The sequence below is a fragment of the Notolepis coatsorum genome (genome assembly GCF_963971535.1).
Source record: "Notolepis coatsorum genome assembly, chromosome: 18".
In the NCBI taxonomy this organism is placed as follows: domain Eukaryota; kingdom Metazoa; phylum Chordata; class Actinopteri; order Aulopiformes; family Paralepididae; genus Notolepis; species Notolepis coatsorum.
In genome coordinates, this window is record NC_140182.1 from 50,274,805 (window position 1) to 50,293,126 (window position 18,322).

General features: G+C 42.8%; 1 protein-coding gene across 1 annotated transcript in view; it reads left to right on the forward strand.

The window, feature by feature from the left end:
• Positions 1-18,322, forward strand: part of smad3b (SMAD family member 3b) — a 78,426-nt gene that overhangs the window by 54,587 nt on the left and 5,517 nt on the right. The window contains exons 2-8 of the mRNA XM_084334675.1: positions 12,856-13,049; positions 13,269-13,403; positions 13,609-13,683; positions 13,808-13,858; positions 15,471-15,683; positions 16,949-17,086; positions 17,352-17,496. Of these exons, the coding sequence (XP_084190801.1) occupies positions 12,856-13,049; positions 13,269-13,403; positions 13,609-13,683; positions 13,808-13,858; positions 15,471-15,683; positions 16,949-17,086; positions 17,352-17,496 (951 nt within the window). The remainder of the gene's footprint in view (positions 1-12,855; positions 13,050-13,268; positions 13,404-13,608; positions 13,684-13,807; positions 13,859-15,470; positions 15,684-16,948; positions 17,087-17,351; positions 17,497-18,322) is intronic.

Sequence of the window (18,322 nt, forward strand, 5' to 3'; positions counted from 1 at the left end):
AGACAACCTTGCCAGTAAATTGAGGCAAAACATTGGTTTCCTGTACAGGAATAGATCTAGTTTCCCAATGATGTGTAGAAAGAGGGTTATTGAAGCAGTCTTTCTATCTGTCTTGGATTATGGAGATGTGATTTACAGAAATGCTGCCCCTTCGACTCTTAAACCACTGCTTATCATTCTGCTCTTAGATTTATCACTGGTGACAGATATGATACACACCATGCATGAATATTATAAATTATAAATAATAGCCACAGCCTAAATATAGTCTCTCTTGTTTTTGCTTGTCATGTATTTGACCTTGCATTGTTGTCATCACCACACAACTGATTCCATAGTGCCAATGTGTTAATGAGAGAATCCCACATGCATGTAGCATCTTTAACTAAGTAGGTTGTGGCGTTTGACCTATCTCAAGCTCCGCCCTCTTTTCTTGATCCTCCATATCACAGGGTTTGAGATGGGTCAATTCCTGAAGGTGGATGATACAGTATCCCTAGATGCTGTTAGAAACGGAAGCGCCCAGGCATAGCAGTTCACATACCGGTAGTACGTCCTAATTGCTTGGTACAAGACCACCATGTGGACAAACCATTCTAGTTCCACATGCCACACCAGGGCCCTCATTTATCAATGTTGCGTACGCACAGATATGTGCGTAACCCGTGTGTACGATCATTTCTAAGCAAAGTGTGGGACGTATCAATTTTAACGTGTGCTTGACTTTGTGCGTATATATACGCACAGCTCCGACCGTGCGTACCTGGCGCCCAGCGGTAGAATATGGAGACTGCAGACGCGGAAATAAGCTTTCGTGTATTACTTCCAACACTGGCGTGTGTTCTGTATGAACCGTAATTCATTATAGTTAATTGTAAAATAGCGACAGTAGTGTAATTATAACGGGATCATGCTCGAACAAGAGGTTGGCCTGCTTGTTTGGCACGGGGGGGCAGACGCAGAACACCCACCTCCAAACGCGATTAAATATTGTTTAAAATAAAAAGCGAAATACTATTATTTTGTGTGTCATGTTTCCAAATAAGATTGGTCACAACGAAATGCTTTCTACTTCAATTTGTTGGTTGTTGAAACTTCACTGAGACTAAAAGACAGTCTATTTGTGAGCTCCCCCACAGACGTGATAATAATAATAATAATAATAATAATAATAATAATAGCTTCATTTTATATAGCGCCTTTCATGAGACCCAATGTCGCTTTACATAGGGGAAAAAAATAAAGTAACAAACATAGTGGACAGACACAACATATAAATATGATGATGGGATTCAAGTTCGCGTTTTTATTGATCACATAGGCAGGCTATACATAGGCTACATGGCACGGTCCATCGTGATATTGGAGATGGATCGAGCAATAGACTGTTACTGTCTGTACCACCCATGTAGCTGTCAAAGCTCCATCACAAATGCAGTTATGTGAATAGAAAGGTTCTTGTATATGCTCTCGTATATAGGCTACCTAATACCGACATCAAAATAGATTGTATGCCTCTACAAATCATATGCAGGTAGAAAATTTACGGAAGATCCGTTGCGATTTGGAATGAAATTGACAGAACTTTAATCCCTGGGTATTAATCGATCGAAACGAAGAAAAAGCAGTCATATTCCAGCATGGTTATTAATGACACCAATGGCAAACAGTGGTCTTTATTAGTGTTTGCGCTGCCCTGAGGCAGCAATGGTCTTTAGGAAGTTAATAGATGTCTGTCAGCCTGTTGCGTATTTCTCCCAGGCATTCGCTTGGCTTAGTCCACTTTTCCACATTTCATGGGGGTGTTTCATGACCATATATGGTTAATTACGGGCAGTGCTATATGCAAATACGTAAAACCGTGCATGAGCGTGGAGCGTAGAACAAGTGGCATTTATCAACACAGAGTGTGCGTAGAACCTGTGTACGCACGTGTGATAAATCCAGATTTTTCTGTACGTACACACATTCTAAATTCTGTGCTTAACACATCCAGCGCCAAAAGCGCTGTACAGCGTTATTGCCCGCCATGCATTGAATGCCAACAACGCTGTACAGCGTTTTTGAGATTAATATTAAAAATTTTCGCCATGGCATTCATAATTCATCCACCCAACCTTCGGTGCTGCAGCGGGACCCTGAATGGGACTGCAATGCCTCAATACCGCCGCCTGGTGGATGGTCGGGCGAGATACACTCTCAAAACCGGATGGTGTGATCGGTGCGTCGAGGAAATTCCTCCGGTAGTCACATCTTGTTACGTGGATCTAGACAAACACTATAGTGCATATGGATCGCTGCCATAACGCAATAATCTATATGATTTCGGCGTTTATTGCGCCATACAAACCGGAAATGGATGTAGGAGATCGGCGTCAAATAATTGGGATCTTTCTCATCCAGTCTCATCGGCACACGGTAAGAGGACAGTAACGTTATTTAGTAACACAACAATGTATGAATGAAAAAATATAACGTTCCCACATCCTGAACAATAGATAATCGATGTTGAATGGGCCATAGTAATGTCAACATAGCAATACAATTTAAAAAGTTATAGCCCTGCAAAGAAGGTAAACATCTCCATAGGGTTATAGTGCTGGCAGACTGGCTATATTGATGGATATAACCTATGGCGGGGAATGTGTTAACACTTTGACTGCCGGGACCCGTCTTTAGACGTCTTTCCTGGCCATGCTAAAGTTGCCGGGGGACGCTGTACAGCGTCCTTATATCAATATTTCAAAAATCTGCGATCGGATTCATAATGTCCCTCCGCTGGCCTGAGATCCACCAGCAGGACCCACTGAGCTCTCTGGCGGTTCAGGAGCGCCATCTGGTGGCCGATCGGCGCAACCGCTTAACAGGAAGCGCAGTAGAGGTTTTGCTGGTCGGCCATATTACTTCCGGGCACTCGGTATAGGTTCCGGCACTCTAGCTCGACACACTACATAGCGATCGATTGCCAATAACTCGATAAACAACATGATTTGGACGTATATACCATTATACAAGCTGGAGATGGACCGGGTAATAATATATCCCATAATGATAAAATGTCTACTCGACGATGATCGCCCAACGGCGCGCGGTGGTGACTGGGGTGAGTTTCAGCGTGTAACGTTACCGTCTTCGATAATAACTGATATTATCAACATTTGACCCACATTAGATGATTGGTATAACGCTGCCCACGGAATTATAAACGCCCCCTCGCCCATCCGGTCAACATCAGATGACGTGTAGTAACTTCTAGAAGTACGTCTAGTTGGAATTTTTTATATCGCGCTGATTGCCATAAAACTGTATTTCATCATCAATATAATGCATTTGGGGCTATATATCACGTTCTGGAGAAAGCTGCAGAAAGAGATGAAAACATACTTATACATTAGACCATACTTTACTATGTTTAAACTTTAAAAGTTTAACGTTGCTACACAATGAACAATACATATAGGACTTTGAATGGGCCCTAATAATGGCAATGTAGCAATAGAATTTAAAAAGTTATAGCCCTGCAAAGAAGGGGACTTTCTCCATAGACAAATAGCGCTGGCAATCTATGGTATATCATTAATTTAACCTTAGGCAACCAAAGTGTTAAGAATGAAAATAGAACACTTTCTAAGAATTGTTGATAAATGAGGGCCCAGGTTCCTTGGTAGTGTTGGAAACTTTCTGGAAATGTTCTATGCGAAGTTAAGCTCTGGAATTTAGGACATTTTGCCAAATTTCAATTAAAAGAATATTTGCTTATAATGGTGTACCCATAATAAGGCTATACTAGGTATTGTGGCATGTTTTGGTTAAAAGACTCACATTTTATGGAAAATCAGTTGAATTGCAACACTGCACTGTGCATTCAATATTTCATTATATAATGTTCACACTCCTCCATCACATGTACAGATAATTGCCAGCATCCAGAGACCAGAGATCACTGTGGTAGTTTTGAATGGGGAAACTACTGACTACAAAATAAACATATTCAGAGAAAATAATTAAAGGTGCTATTGTTAGAGTGCGGTAATAATAGCACAGACGTAGTCGCGTTCCGATGCAAAACAAACCGATTTATTACACACTCTACTGTCGCACTAACAACGCCTCCATTCACTTTCACTCGTCTCTTCTTAACCGTTTCTGCGCCATTAACACTTTGAATGCCCAGCAGGGGGCGCACATTTAGTGCTTGAATGCCCACATCCACTTCAATGTTAGCATTAATATCGCCTAATCTATGTTTAAAATTATGTGTCTAATCTGCCCGTCGCATTATCAATGACCTATTTCCAGTCAACATTGTCGAAGCAGATTGTTTTTTTATCGGTTCATTTCCGTTTCATAGCCTTTAGAAAACCCCTCGTTTTCACAGAAAAAAGAGGATTCCATGATAATCGCCCTGTACTGTAATATTCTAGAACGTTGTCATTTGTCGGTCTATTTATGAATAGTTTTCAAATAAACGCTAGATTATCGATAGTATATGTGTACGTGTGCACGCTAGTGCCGCACGATGAAAATCGATTCTCTCAGTTCCTGATCGCTCTTAGAGTCAAACAGCCATATCACAAAAAAAAGAAAAAAGCTTATATCTCCGTGAAAACGGGTCTGATTATCCCAAGACTGGTAACATAGATTCCTTACCTGAGATCAGATGGTATCCAAATGGATTATTCCAATTCCTGATCGCCATTCGAAAAAATCGATCCTTTTATTGATCCCACGCGTATACTGTAAAAACACATAATCCCCGCTGCTCTGAGGGTCCAGCATGAAGCTGATCGACCCCGGTTACATGAGTGAGAAGTAAAATGTGGAGTCCGGGTTCCCTTTTCCCATTCATTTTCATTGAGTCCAATCCAAAAGGGTGAATTACCATCTGGGAGACGATAGGGGGCGCTTTTTTCACATCTGAGCGCCTGGGGTGGCTGATTTTCCAACGGTAGACTCGGTTGATGAAATATGAATTCAGATCGCTAATAAAAAAAACAATACTATTCACATTGTCAGTTGTGATAGGACGTGTACCGTGTAATCGCAACGTCCTGGGTTCGAATCCCTACCTCGTTTCCTGTCTCTTACTGTCCTGTCCCCAATAAAGCACAAATGCCCTAAAAACATATCTTAACTGCGTGCTGCGAGACAGAGGTAGAGAGAGAGAGACAGAAAAAAAAAGAAAAAAAAACGTTCATTTGCACAGCAGATTAAATTTGATTTTCATAGTGGAATGGACAATGTACACTTGTTGTGTACCTTTTTTGAACAAATATTGGAAGATGTTTGAAAATCCCAATGCGGAGGCGGCTGGGTGGCGCAGCGGACATTGCGCTCGTCACCAACGCAAGCGACACCGGGTTCGAATTTGGCTGTCGGCGTTGCCTCCGGCTTGGGCCGGCCATCTTACTAACACAATTGGCAGAGTTAGCGGGTGGGAAGTCGAAGGGTGGTAGTCTGGTCGTTGTGAACAGCGACTCCTACAGGTCGGTTGGGGCGCCTGCACAGCAAAGTCAGGAAAATTGCGGGGGCAGTGTGAGCCTCCTACACGTTACTCCTCGCCAAATGAGAGTCCGCGCTGGCAGGTGAAAAGATGTGACAGGCTGCCTCCACATGTATCCGAGGGGACATGTGATGCAAGTCTTCTATCCTCCCTACAACCGGCCAGTGAGGGGCATATGCGAGCAACGATCAGGACAGGGGAGGGAGAATTGACACAAGAGATTAAATTGGGATGGGAAGAAAAATCAGAGAAAAAAGGAGGAGAAAAAGTAGATAAAAAAAAAAAAAATCCCAATGCGGCCGGGTGACATTTTAACTCGCATTCTCAAAGATTTTGCAGTCTGGAGCCCTGTCAGTTGTTTTTATGCTCAATAAACACAAATAATATTTCTCCCATATGTCCAGGACATTGAAATCTTCCAGGACACGTGGACGGGCACAGATTCTTTTTTGTAATGGAAATCATGGGTCTGGGGCGCCCCCCAAATTCTGCTTAGGGCCCCACCATACAGGCTGAGGCCAGGTCTGACCCCACACATTGTTTGCTGTGGTGAATCAGGCCAGTTGACATATCTGCTTTTCTGTGATATCAACTCTTCAGCGCCTGATGTGATCATCGTGATCATTCCCTATGACATCACTGCCCCTCTGAATAATTGCACACTTAAATAATTTAAAGCACACCTGCCTACGACTACTAGAATGAGAACCATATGCTGCCTGTCTGACAGCCGCACTATGACTCAGAGCTGACGTATGTAACAGAGTTACCACCACACTGGGCTCCCTTCCTCCACCAGTCCCATGCTATATCCAGATCCCTACACTCTGCATCTTCTGGCCATTCCTATTCGGGCTCCTGGGGGGTCATCAAAGCAAAGCAGGCTATTCTCTGTTCTCGCTCCACAACTTCCCACCACAGTCAGGAAACCAGCCCAATTTTCTGCTGTGGACTAAAAACAAAATGTCTTCAATATTTTTATTTTAAATATATAATAATAAAAAAGAACCCTCTTACTGTCTTTTACGTATCTATGCTATATTGCGATTGCGATTAAATGTGCGATTATAATTATAAATCTTTTTAAGCAGCCCCACAGAGGTTTATTGTAAAATGCGGCCTGCATCTGGCCTATGCGGTGGGTCTGTTCAGGACACCGAGCCTGAAAATGTTTCTTTTTACCTGGGAATCGATACCGGTACGGTACCCTACGGTACCCTACGGTACCTTTTTTTCTGTACTTTACTCTCCCTCTCTGAAGTCTAAACTTCACAAAACACAATCTAAAACCCCATACCTCCCTCTCCCAACCGTTCCTACAACAATAACAACAACTTGCAAAGGAGATCTTGTATCTCAATGGGACTTCCTGTGTTAAATAATAATAATTTCAAATTTCGATTTAAAATCGATTAATCGTTCAGCCCTACTATGCACTCAGTGTAGTACTCAAGTTTGGCACTGCTAGATGTAAGACCTTCGATTTTAATTTATTTATTTATTTATTTTTATCATGTTGTGGGACTTGTACAGCCTTTGGTAAACTTTGTTGTTTTTAAATGTGCTCTATAAATAAAGTGGATTGGATTAATGAATTAAGTAGCCCCTTTCGTGACTGTGACGCAGCCAACACGGCTGTGTGATTTAATTCAAGGTGGATCGCTGTTGTCGTTTGAACAACTTTAGATTTCATGGGAACTACCAATCCCCCAAATCAAGAATGTTTAAGATGAATGAAGTAAGATTTTGATTATTTGAAATATGGCCTGTGTAGACTAAACTATGCACAGAATTATGTCAGTCTACAAGGTCCGGATTCTACATGGTCCGGCAATGTAGACCTTGTAGACTCCACTAGAGACCAATTATCAGTGAATGTTCATGCATTTTTAGAAGGGCTACTTCCACAAAAAAACAAAGAACTCACCAAAACATCTCAGTAGCACCTTATCTAAATGTTCTATTTCATATATGGAGATTCATATTTATTTATGTATTGCATGCTTTTCTACATTTTATTTCCTATTTTGTTTATTCATCCCAGTATCTTTCTTTCTTATGTGTGGAATTCTACAAGGCATTTACATTCACATTTACATTTAGTCATTTAGCTGACGCTTTTATCCAAAGCGACTTACAAGTTCTGTACGACAGGTCATCAGGAAGGATACAACTCTTATCAGCTGAGTAACAATATTCATCAAAGTGTTGCGTGTTACAGTGTAGGTTAGTTTATTAGGACAAGTGCATGACAGTAAGGTTAGTTAGGGTTAGATTTTTTTAATTTAATTTTTTTAATTTTATTTCAGATAATGGTTGAAGAAGTGAGTCTTTAGTCGACGGCGAAAGATTGGACGGGATTCGGCTGTCCTAACTGGGGTGGGTAGTTCATTCCACCATTGTGGGGCAAGGACTGAGAATAGGCGTGTAGGTGGTGTATATGTGTTTGAGGATGATATCCTTCAAACAGGCAATAGTGATGATATAATTTGGGCAGTGCTGAGCTGGGTTACTTTCCTCCAGTGTATTTGTCCCCCGGCCCCACCCAATGGCCCCATGCGCACACACACACACACCAAAGTAAAAAAAAATATTATATTTTTTTTGAATTTATTTTTATTTATTTTTTAAGCTTCGATTTTTTTTTAATGTTCGAAGCTTGTGCCATCGAACGAAGCTTCGAAGTATTTAAGACAGCCCGAGCTAGATGAACAATGCCACTTACCCTTAGCCGTCAGAAGTGTACCCCTCCTGCTGACTTGTTGCACACAAATTGTAAGTTGCCTTGGATAAAAGTGTCGGCTAAACGGCTACATGTAAATGTATGCATGGCCCAAAGTCCCTTTCAGTCTCTCTTACACATCCATTTCAATCATGCACACGAACCCCCTCACAAATGTGTAACTGAGCCCTGTGTGGAAAAAGGGGAAAATCCATGTCTGGTTGATGGTGATGGCATCTCACAGCCACATCATCAAGAAACATATTGAAAACATATACGGTTTTGTCAGTGAATAGGCAGAGCTTAGCCCTGTCTCCACAGTCACAGCAGTTTGACTCACTCTTCTGTACATTCTGTTCTTCTGTCATCATAGTTTGCACATTTTGGCTTGTTAACGTATGTCTTACCATAAAGAACTGTTTTTAATTTTTTTTTATTAGTTTACACAGGCCTATTTTAGTAGAAATGTCAGGCATAGACTTACATTTGTTGGGATTCCAAAATGACCTTATTAGTTGGCATTTGGTGTTTGTATTTGGAGACGGCTCATATGTAAGCTAATGTTGCCCTGACTGGTGCCCCTGTGTGTGTGTGTGGGGGTGGGGGGCATGTTTGCTGTAGAATACTTTCTTTCATACCCATGCTGCTAATACAGTGAATGAAAGGGCAAACATTACGTTTACAGTTTTGGAAAAAGGTTATTTTGAGCTGGTCTGTTCTGCCATATGTTGATCTTCCATATTGGACATCACTCATGCTTTATGAACTTATCTGAGAAATCCACAACCAGTCAGAACTCAGCTAGGCCTCAGGTAGGGAGAGCTCAGGTTGGCCTCAGGTAGTCAGAGGGAGCTCAGGTAGTCAGAGCTCATAGTATATCGCTGATAGTCTATCAGTGAGCTGGATACAATCCTACCTGGAGGGAGAGAACAGATGGTGGAGGTAAACGGTACTCTATCCCCCCCTCCCAGTGAGCTGTGGTGTTCCACAAGGAAGCATACTAGGACCGTTACTGTTCCTAATTTATGCAAATGCCATGTCAGCTTGTGACTGCAACTTGTTCCTGTTCGCGGACGACTCAGCCCTGCTGGTCTCTGACAAGAACAAGTTGCAGGTTGAAAAAACCCTCAGCTCTGAACTCGGCAGAATCTGCACCTGGCTCGCTGATAACAAACTATCGTGACATTGCTTTTGTAAAACTGACCAACCAGGTAATGTTACTTGCAAGCAGTGCAGCAGTCTGCCACTCAACACTACTCAAGGAAGAGCAAGCATTGTCCAGTTAATGTGAAGCTCTGTAGAAACATCAAACTCTCAAGCATGAGGTACAGAAGCCTACCTAGACATAACCAAGAAGCTGAGATGGAGAAATGTCACCACCTTCATTCTCAAAATCGACCTGAGAGCAAAAGAGTCCATTAGTCCAACTGCAGCCCTTCGCAGTAGGCAAGACTTCCAGAGGAGGCGGTTACAGGTGTTGCACAATCTGGTTGCAAAAAAGAAAAGATAAGGTCCTAATGTTAGTGTTTGAGCCAGGATGACTTGGGAGGGGTCAAGATGACCCCCTTAAAAAAATGTAGGGGGACACTGATATTTGATTAATTTTCTTTGTCCCTTTCCTATCCCACCTTCCTCTTCCCTATGAACAGTTCAATATATACAAATAAAATGTGTTCATTCATTCAAATGCAGTGTTTATAAAAAATAAAAGATTGTTTAGAAAATGTTAAGGGTTTTTTCTTAAGGCGCAATCACATCCCTAAGAACCCACCTCACCCCTGCCCACTTTGACAACCTAGGATGGCTTAGAGTAGACGACAGAATACAGCAACTTGCAATGGGCCTGGTCTACAATATACACTACACCACTAAGCTACCCATGTACATGTCGAGGTACTTCCCAAAGGTCAGTGAATACCACAACCACAACACCAGAGGGAGCTCCACAAATCATGTTAAACCCAGATTCGGCTCAAACAAGGGACTAAACACGTTTCGCAATTATGCCACAACAATGTGGAATGCCCTACCCACAGCTGTAAAGGAATGTGAATCACTACCCACCTTCAAAACCTCTCTAAAAGAGCACCTACGGGAGACTGCAATTAGAAACTGGCCCCTGTAAATGTCCAAACCCAACCCCCTCCAATGTACAGTCGTCCCCCCACCCCACCCACCCAACCAACCACCTCCAATGTACAGTTTCCCCCACCTACCCAACCTCCTCCAATGTACAGTTTCTTCCCCCTCAAATGTATACTCCTTTTAGACTCTTTTTGTACTCACAAACAGTACTGTATATTTGTAGATCTGGTATATCATAAATGTCTAGATGTAACAGTACTGTATCTGTATGTCATGTATGTCGTATATGTTATGATGAATTGAAAATGGGGGACCCTGATGTAAACAAGACGAAAGACTTTCTCTGGTCTGCATCCCCTTAACAATTGTGTGTATTGAGCTGTACTGTATTGTACCCATTCTGCAATCTGTTAATAAAATGTTCAATCAATCAATCAATCAGGTAGTCGGAGCTCAGGTAGTCAGAGCTCAGGTAGTCAGAGCTCAGGTAGTCAGAGCTCAGGTAGTCAGCAGGTAGTCAGAGCTCAGGTAGGCCCCAGGTAGTCGGAGCTCAGGTAGTCGGAGCTCAGGTAGTCGGAGCTCAGGTAGTCGGAGCTCAGGTAGTCCGAGCTCAGGTAGTCAGAGCTCAGGTAGGCCTCAGGTAGTCAGAGCTCAGGTAGTCAGAGCTCAGGTAGTCGGAGCTCAGGTAGTCAGAGCTCAGTTGGCCTCAGGTAGTCGGAGCTCAGGTAGTCAGAGCTCAGGTAGTCAGAGCTCAGGTAGTCAGAGCTCAGGTAGTCGGAGCTCAGGTAGTCGGAGCTCAGGTAGTCAGAGCTCAGGTAGTCAGAGCTCAGGTAGGCCCCAGGTAGTCAGAGCTCAGGTAGTCAGAGCTCAGGTAGGCCTCAGGTAGTCAGAGCTCAGGTAGGCCTCAGGTAGTCAGAGCTCAGGTAGTCAGAGCTCAGGTAGGTCTCAGGTAGTCAGAGCTCAGGTAGGCCTCAGGTAGTCAGAGCTCAGGTAGTCAGCTCAGGTAGTCAGAGCTCAGGTAGTCAGAGCTCAGGTAGGCCTCAGGTAGTCAGAGCTCAGGTAGGCCTCAGGTAGTCCAAGCTCAGGTAGAGTGCTAACATACAGTTTTTGACCACACTTAATTGTCGGTTCATCAGCTTAATTGACAAAACCCTCTTTGTTTGTTTTCTAGTTATAGCAAGACTTTATAAATATTTTTATATATTTATAAAAATATTGTAAAAACTATTGTAGAGATCCAACGTATTTATATATATACAATAGTTTTTTATTATTTTTTGCGTGTCTGACTGCATACATCGGGGGTGGCCAACCAGTCAGAGAGCCACAAAAATTACTGTGGTACCACAAAGAGCCACACCATATACCAGCATTTCTCAACCTTTTTTTCAGTCATGGCACCCTTCATGTGTTTATAGGTCTCACCCTCTGGCCTCTGAAGTTGCTAATGTCTTTTTTATTTGGGCCTCACAGGGTTAAAAGTACCCTGTGAGACCCCTGGTTGCAAAATTACAAAATCATGTTTAGCCATTAAAAAAATAAAGTCTGTAAATGTTTATTTAAAAAATGTTAAGCACATGTATAGTCAATTGGTCCTGTTGTTCAGCCTCACAATGCTATTTGATAGTAAATGTGTTTATATGTCCCACCCTCTGAAGTTGCTAATGTCTTTTTAATTTGGGCCTCACAGGGTTAACCTCTTGTGTCCGAAATATACAGTAAAAGTGTATTTTCAGCATTACGTTTGTTTACCAATGATTTTAACTGTTATTAGTGAAATATAAGATTATAGAAATCTCAGGGCATTGAGTCGGAAATCAGCGCATATTGACAGGAGGAAGTGGAGCAGCCAAAAGTGAGTGTAGTCTTTTGAAGGAAGATACTCTGGGCTTTCGAATTTAGAAAAACTACCCTACCCAGCTCACGCCAGCCCCCGTCAATCATCTGACTTCTGGATTAACTTTTTTATTTCTCTTATTTTTTGGGATTATGTCCCACAAACCTGAACGTTATTGCCATAAAACAGAACGCAGTTAGTTTCTCTACCTTTCTGTGAATGTCTAGCAAAAAACGGTGTTGCAATATGATGAAAAATGGTGGAGAAATGTACATTATAAAAAATATGGCAGAATTCAGTACTGTATCTACAAAACCTGTGTAATCATCTTCCCTTTATTTATTTGCTTAGATTTTTCAGGTCTGGACATTTTTAGCATGGTGTTATTCAGTCAATTATAATAATTTTTTTTTATGGATGGAAGAGCCACACATGAGCCACATGCGGCTCGCGAGCCGCGGGTTGGCCACCCCTGGCATACATCATACCTGGAGCGGAGCCCCAAGGCAACTTTGGTCCATAGCATTGCCTATACAACCATATTAGAGCTTTCTTTCTCAACTCTCAGTACATTGGCTCAACTCTGTCCACTCATCTGAGTCAGTTATAGAAAGTACGGCCTAAACCGCAACACTAGTTTTGAACTTCATCCCTTCTGTCAAGCATTCTGTCGGTTCTAACGGTCCTTTTCTCTTTGTGGTGTCCCAGGTCTCTGGACGGACGTCTGCAGGTGTCCCACAGAAAAGGACTGCCTCATGTCATCTACTGTCGACTGTGGCGCTGGCCAGACCTGCAGTCGCACCATGAGCTGAGGGCCGTGGACCTTTGTGAGTTCGCCTTCCACACCAAGAAGGATGAAGTCTGCGTCAACCCCTACCACTACCAGAGAGTGGAAACCCCAAGTGAGTGAGCTGAGCTGGCCACGTGGTCTCTTTATCCATGTTATTTTATAACATAATGATGTGAATGAATACTATGGTATAAGGTTTTAATTGCATTATATATATATATATTTATTATTATTGCTGACTGAATTATTTCAGGAATTTGAACTGGATTTAAAAGAGGGGCTTTGAGATGGATCCATTGGATGTTAATAAGTGTGTCTGTATTTTCCACAGTTTTGCCTCCTGTCTTAGTACCACGTCACACAGACATCCCTGCAGAGTTCCCCCCGCTGGACGACTACAGCCACTCCATCCCAGAGAACACCAACTTCCCAGCCGGCATCGAGCCCCAGAGTAACTACATCCCGGGTGAGAGACCACGTACAACAACTCACGTATCCAGGGGGAAAAAACAACCTTTAGGAAGTTGTTTTTAATTCAATTAGGGCCTTGTTCACTTAATGCACTTGCAGTGAATTGGACACTGTAGGACTAAGCGTTGAACACATGACTGACCTGTGTAGATTTAGAGTGTTTGTTGTCTGAACATCCTCTTTGTGTGTTTGTGTTTCAGAGACCCCTCCACCAGGGTACCTAAGTGAGGATGGAGAGACAAGCGACCACCAGCTCAACCACAGCATGGAGACAAGTGAGCTACACATGAACACACGCACGCACCCACACCACACACTGATAGCATCCCAGTTTTGTAGTATCATATCAATTACATATCCTTGTTCTGACCCAATGCTCTCTGACCTCTTCATCTGAAGGTTCACCCAGTTTGTCGCCCAATCCTGTCTCACCAGCCAACAATAACCTTGGTAAGTTAAAAATAGTATTATTACTAACTGTAGCCTACTAGTAGGCCTATTTCCAACATTATTTAACCATCTCAAAGTGATAGAATAAATAGAACCTATAGGTTCTACCAGTATATCAGTTAGATCAGATTTGATCACTGTAATATTCAAATTGGAATTATTCTCCTCCTCAATCTTTGGTTAAGTTGTCCTACTTTTAACCCTCTGAAAATGATGGTGGATCATCTGTCATTAGCATTACGGTATTTTGGTGGCCATAGTCGGCTCAGTTTCTAAGCCAGCGAGAAGCCATTGGCATCATCTGAAACTAGACATCAGACTCTGTACTTCCTCAAAATCTGAACCACCCGTGTGACGCAACTAATTCTGCGAATCTATCATGGTCGCTATTGCCCAGATGGCCACACTGTCATCCAGGAAGTACTAGCTTCTAGGTTTATAAGTTGATAAATTTTTGTTAACGAGAAAGTTGAAGTTAACCGGCTTGGGGGAAGACGTGAGGGGTGCGGGGCATTCATAGATCCTTGCATTCTCAAGGAGGGTAAGGTGTAGGGATGTTGCTAGACATTTTCAGTCATTTATTGAACATTTTTGGTGAATAAATCAGACCCAACTAATTGTTATTCAATATACAACATTTGTGTATTATTTAACAAGTGTTAAAACATGCGTGGAGGTGATCGTTAGATGTTATCTCCGGGTAACAGCAAGGACCTAGTACCTTGAGGCAGACTCTTCCTCACTGTACCTGAACCCAGTGTACTGTACCTGTCCTCTTCATTTCCAATAGTCTCTCATCTCTATAAATACCTCTTGCAATTTGATCATCCTCCCCTGTCTGGATGGAGTTTAATCTGCTGTACGATAATATCTGACATGTTCTCTGCATCAACTTCACTTCACTGGCTTGGCTCTCCCCACTGTGGGATATTCCAACACACCAGCATGTGTTTATTGATGATGAAGATGCTGATGGTTCATGTCACCTCTGCCCGAGACACTGAAGAGATTAGCACAGTCAAAACACAGCTGAACTCTGGCAACAGCAATCATAACAGTATTGTTCACATGAAGCCTGCAGGCCAAGTCAAAAAATGGGAGAAGTTTGGCTTGAGGTGTGTGTGCATCCGTGTGTGAGAGAGAGAGAGAGATATGAGTAATATACAGGAGCAGTGGACTGGGTATGGGAGGCTCAGCCTCAGGGCAGTAACAGAGGAAGTGTGGTATGAATGGAGCCTTTGTCTGCAGCCTATCAAAGTTCTGCGGAGAGGCCAGCCACAGACAGACCAAGGTAATGTAATAATGATAATATCCTGTTGGCCCGTTATTCTATCTGTGTGGAAAGCCACCAGGGGGGTCATTGTAAAAATGATAAATAGACGGGTCACATGCACGGCCCAGGCCCGGCTGCAGCCATGTGGGTCATGGGAACCAGGCAGCGGAGGGTGTTCAAAGGGAACTCTTATCAGCGTCCAGCATCTCCTTCATTAACTGCTCGTTTGCCCTCAGACTAGTTTACCTGTTCTCATGAACTTCTTAATTCCTTTCTCACACTCGCTCGCTCACTCTCTCTGTTCTATCTGTTTCCATCTCTCTCCCCCTGCTCCCTCAGACCTGCAGCCTGTGACTTACTGCGAGTCTGCCTTCTGGTGTTCTATCTCCTACTATGAGTTGAACCAGAGGGTAGGGGAGACCTTCCACGCCTCGCAGCCCTCTCTCACGGTAGACGGCTTCACGGACCCCTCCAACTCGGAACGCTTCTGTCTGGGCTTACTGTCCAACGTCAACCGCAACTCCGCTGTAGAGCTCACGCGCAGACACATAGGTACTGGTTCACAGACACATAGGTACTGGTTCACAGACACATAGGTACTGGTTCACAGACACATAGGTACTGGTTCACAGACACATAGGTACTGGTTCACAGACACATAGGTACTGGTTCACAGACACATAGGTACTGGTGTACAGACACATGGGTACTGGTGTACAGACACATAGGTACTGGTTTACAGACACATGGGTACTGGTGTACAGACACATAGGTACTGGTGTACAGACACATAGGTACTGGTTTACAGACACATGGGTACTGGTGTACAGACACATAGGTACTGGTGTACAGACACATAGGTACTGGTTTACAGACACATAGGTACTGGTTCACAGACACATAGGTACTGGTTTACAGACACATAGGTACTGGTTTACAGACACATAGGTACTGGTTCACAGACACATAGGTACTGGTTCACAGACACATAGGTACTGGTGTACAGACACAGGTACTGGTTCACAGACACATAGGTACTGGTGTACATACACATAGGTACTGGTGTACAGACACATAGGTACTGGTTCACAGACACATAGGTACTGGTTCACAGACACATGGGTACTGGTGTACAGACACATAGGTACTGGTGTACAGACACATAGGTACTGGTTTACAGACACATAGGTACTGGTGTACAGACATATAGGTACTGGTTTTATCTCACAGGAACCGTGTATACACACACTATGGTTTCCTGTTTTACGCTTGCACTATTAGGAGTGTTAAAAAGTAATAACTGCATCATGATACATTTATATAATTGTGTAAATCCTAGTGCAAGGATGTGTTTTTAAAACTTGTGTTTTATTTAACCCTCTAAAGCCTTCATAGACAATGGTTTGCCTGGACATAGTGTTATATTTTTGCCAATTCTGAGCTTATTCTTTGAGTCAGTATGAAGTGTTATACCTTTTTATGATTCAGGGGAACCTACCCTTTATTTCTGGTGCAGTGTAAAGTCACCATCATACATTACCTTTGTGTGAGCATACAATATTTTTTTTTTTTTTTTTTAAATCCCACTGTAAAACTGTCTAGGATGCTCTGCTTTAGAGGGTAATACCTTGTTGTGAGGTTGCAATTGTATCTTATCTTAAAAGATAGAATGGAATAAAATGTAATTGAACCATTACCAAAATGTAGGATTTCTGATGCAGACAAATTCAACATAATCACAATGGTATTTAATTGTGCACTTACATACTTACTGTAGGTAGAAATCCACTGAGCTGGTGTCTGTCCTCCTCCTGCAGGGCGAGGCGTGAGGTTGTACTACATCGGAGGAGAGGTGTTTGCAGAGTGTCTCAGTGACAGTGCCATCTTCGTCCAGAGTCCCAACTGCAACCAGCGCTATGGCTGGCATCCTGCCACTGTGTGCAAAATCCCTCCAGGTCAGCATGACCATACACCCATGGCACACACACTCTCACACTCTCACACTCTCACACTCTCACTCACTCACTCACTCACTCACTCACTCACTCACTCACTCACTCACTCACTCACTCACTCACTCACTCACTCACTCACACACACACTCACACACTACTATCATCATCATCATCATCATCAGGGCTCATGGCCTGTATTGGTTGTACCATGGTTTTGTTCTGAGACGCATCGAAACTGAGGAGTGAACATGTACTTGTTTCTCAGGCTGCAACCTGAAGATCTTCAACAACCAGGAGTTCGCTGCCCTGTTGGCCCAGTCCGTCAACCAGGGTTTTGAGGCCGTCTACCAGCTTACCAGGATGTGTACGATCCGCATGAGCTTTGTGAAGGGCTGGGGAGCAGAGTACAGGTAAATCAATGACTTTACCAAGGAGTGATATTTTTCTGAACTCTACATTCACTCTACATTCAATAGCTCTTTGCTTAAAGCTGTTTTAACGGTGCCAAAACAAATAACATGGCTAGGGATTCAAATAATATGATGAGTGAGATGTGTTTTACAGGCAAGAATGCAAGTTGGCCTGCGCTATCGAGCACAGCTTGCTGTATTTTATGATGTTCTATTAAATATGTCCTCTCGATCGTAAATAAGGACGGGGCGCAACTTAAGTCTCAGGGGAAAACACATGTGTACCCTAAGCCTAAGCGACGTATTTCAGCTATGCTGTACCTGGTGTTTCACATTGAATCGATTGATGCTGTGCCATCTGGTCGTAAAGACATTTAAGAACTTTAGCGCATGTGTTGTTTTGTTCAGACTACAAATAGGTTTGTAATAGGCATTTCCTCTTATGTACAAGAAATCAGATAATTCCAGATGTATCTATTTACCAAGGTTGAGTAGTGGCACCATGTATCTATTTACCAAGGTTGAGTAGTGGCAGCATGTATCTATTTACCAAGGTTGAGTAGTGGCAGCATGTACGTATCTATTTACCAAGGTTGAGTAGTGGCAGCATGTATCTATTTACCAAGGTTGAGTAGTGGCAGCATCTATCTATTTACCAAGGTTGAGTAGTGGCAGCATGTATCTATTTACCAAGGTTGAGTAGTGGCAGCATGTATCTATTTACCAAGGTTGAGTAGTGGCAGCATGTATCTATTTACCAAGGTTGAGTAGTGGCAGCATCTATCTATTTACCAAGGTTGAGTAGTGGCAGCATCTATCTATTTAC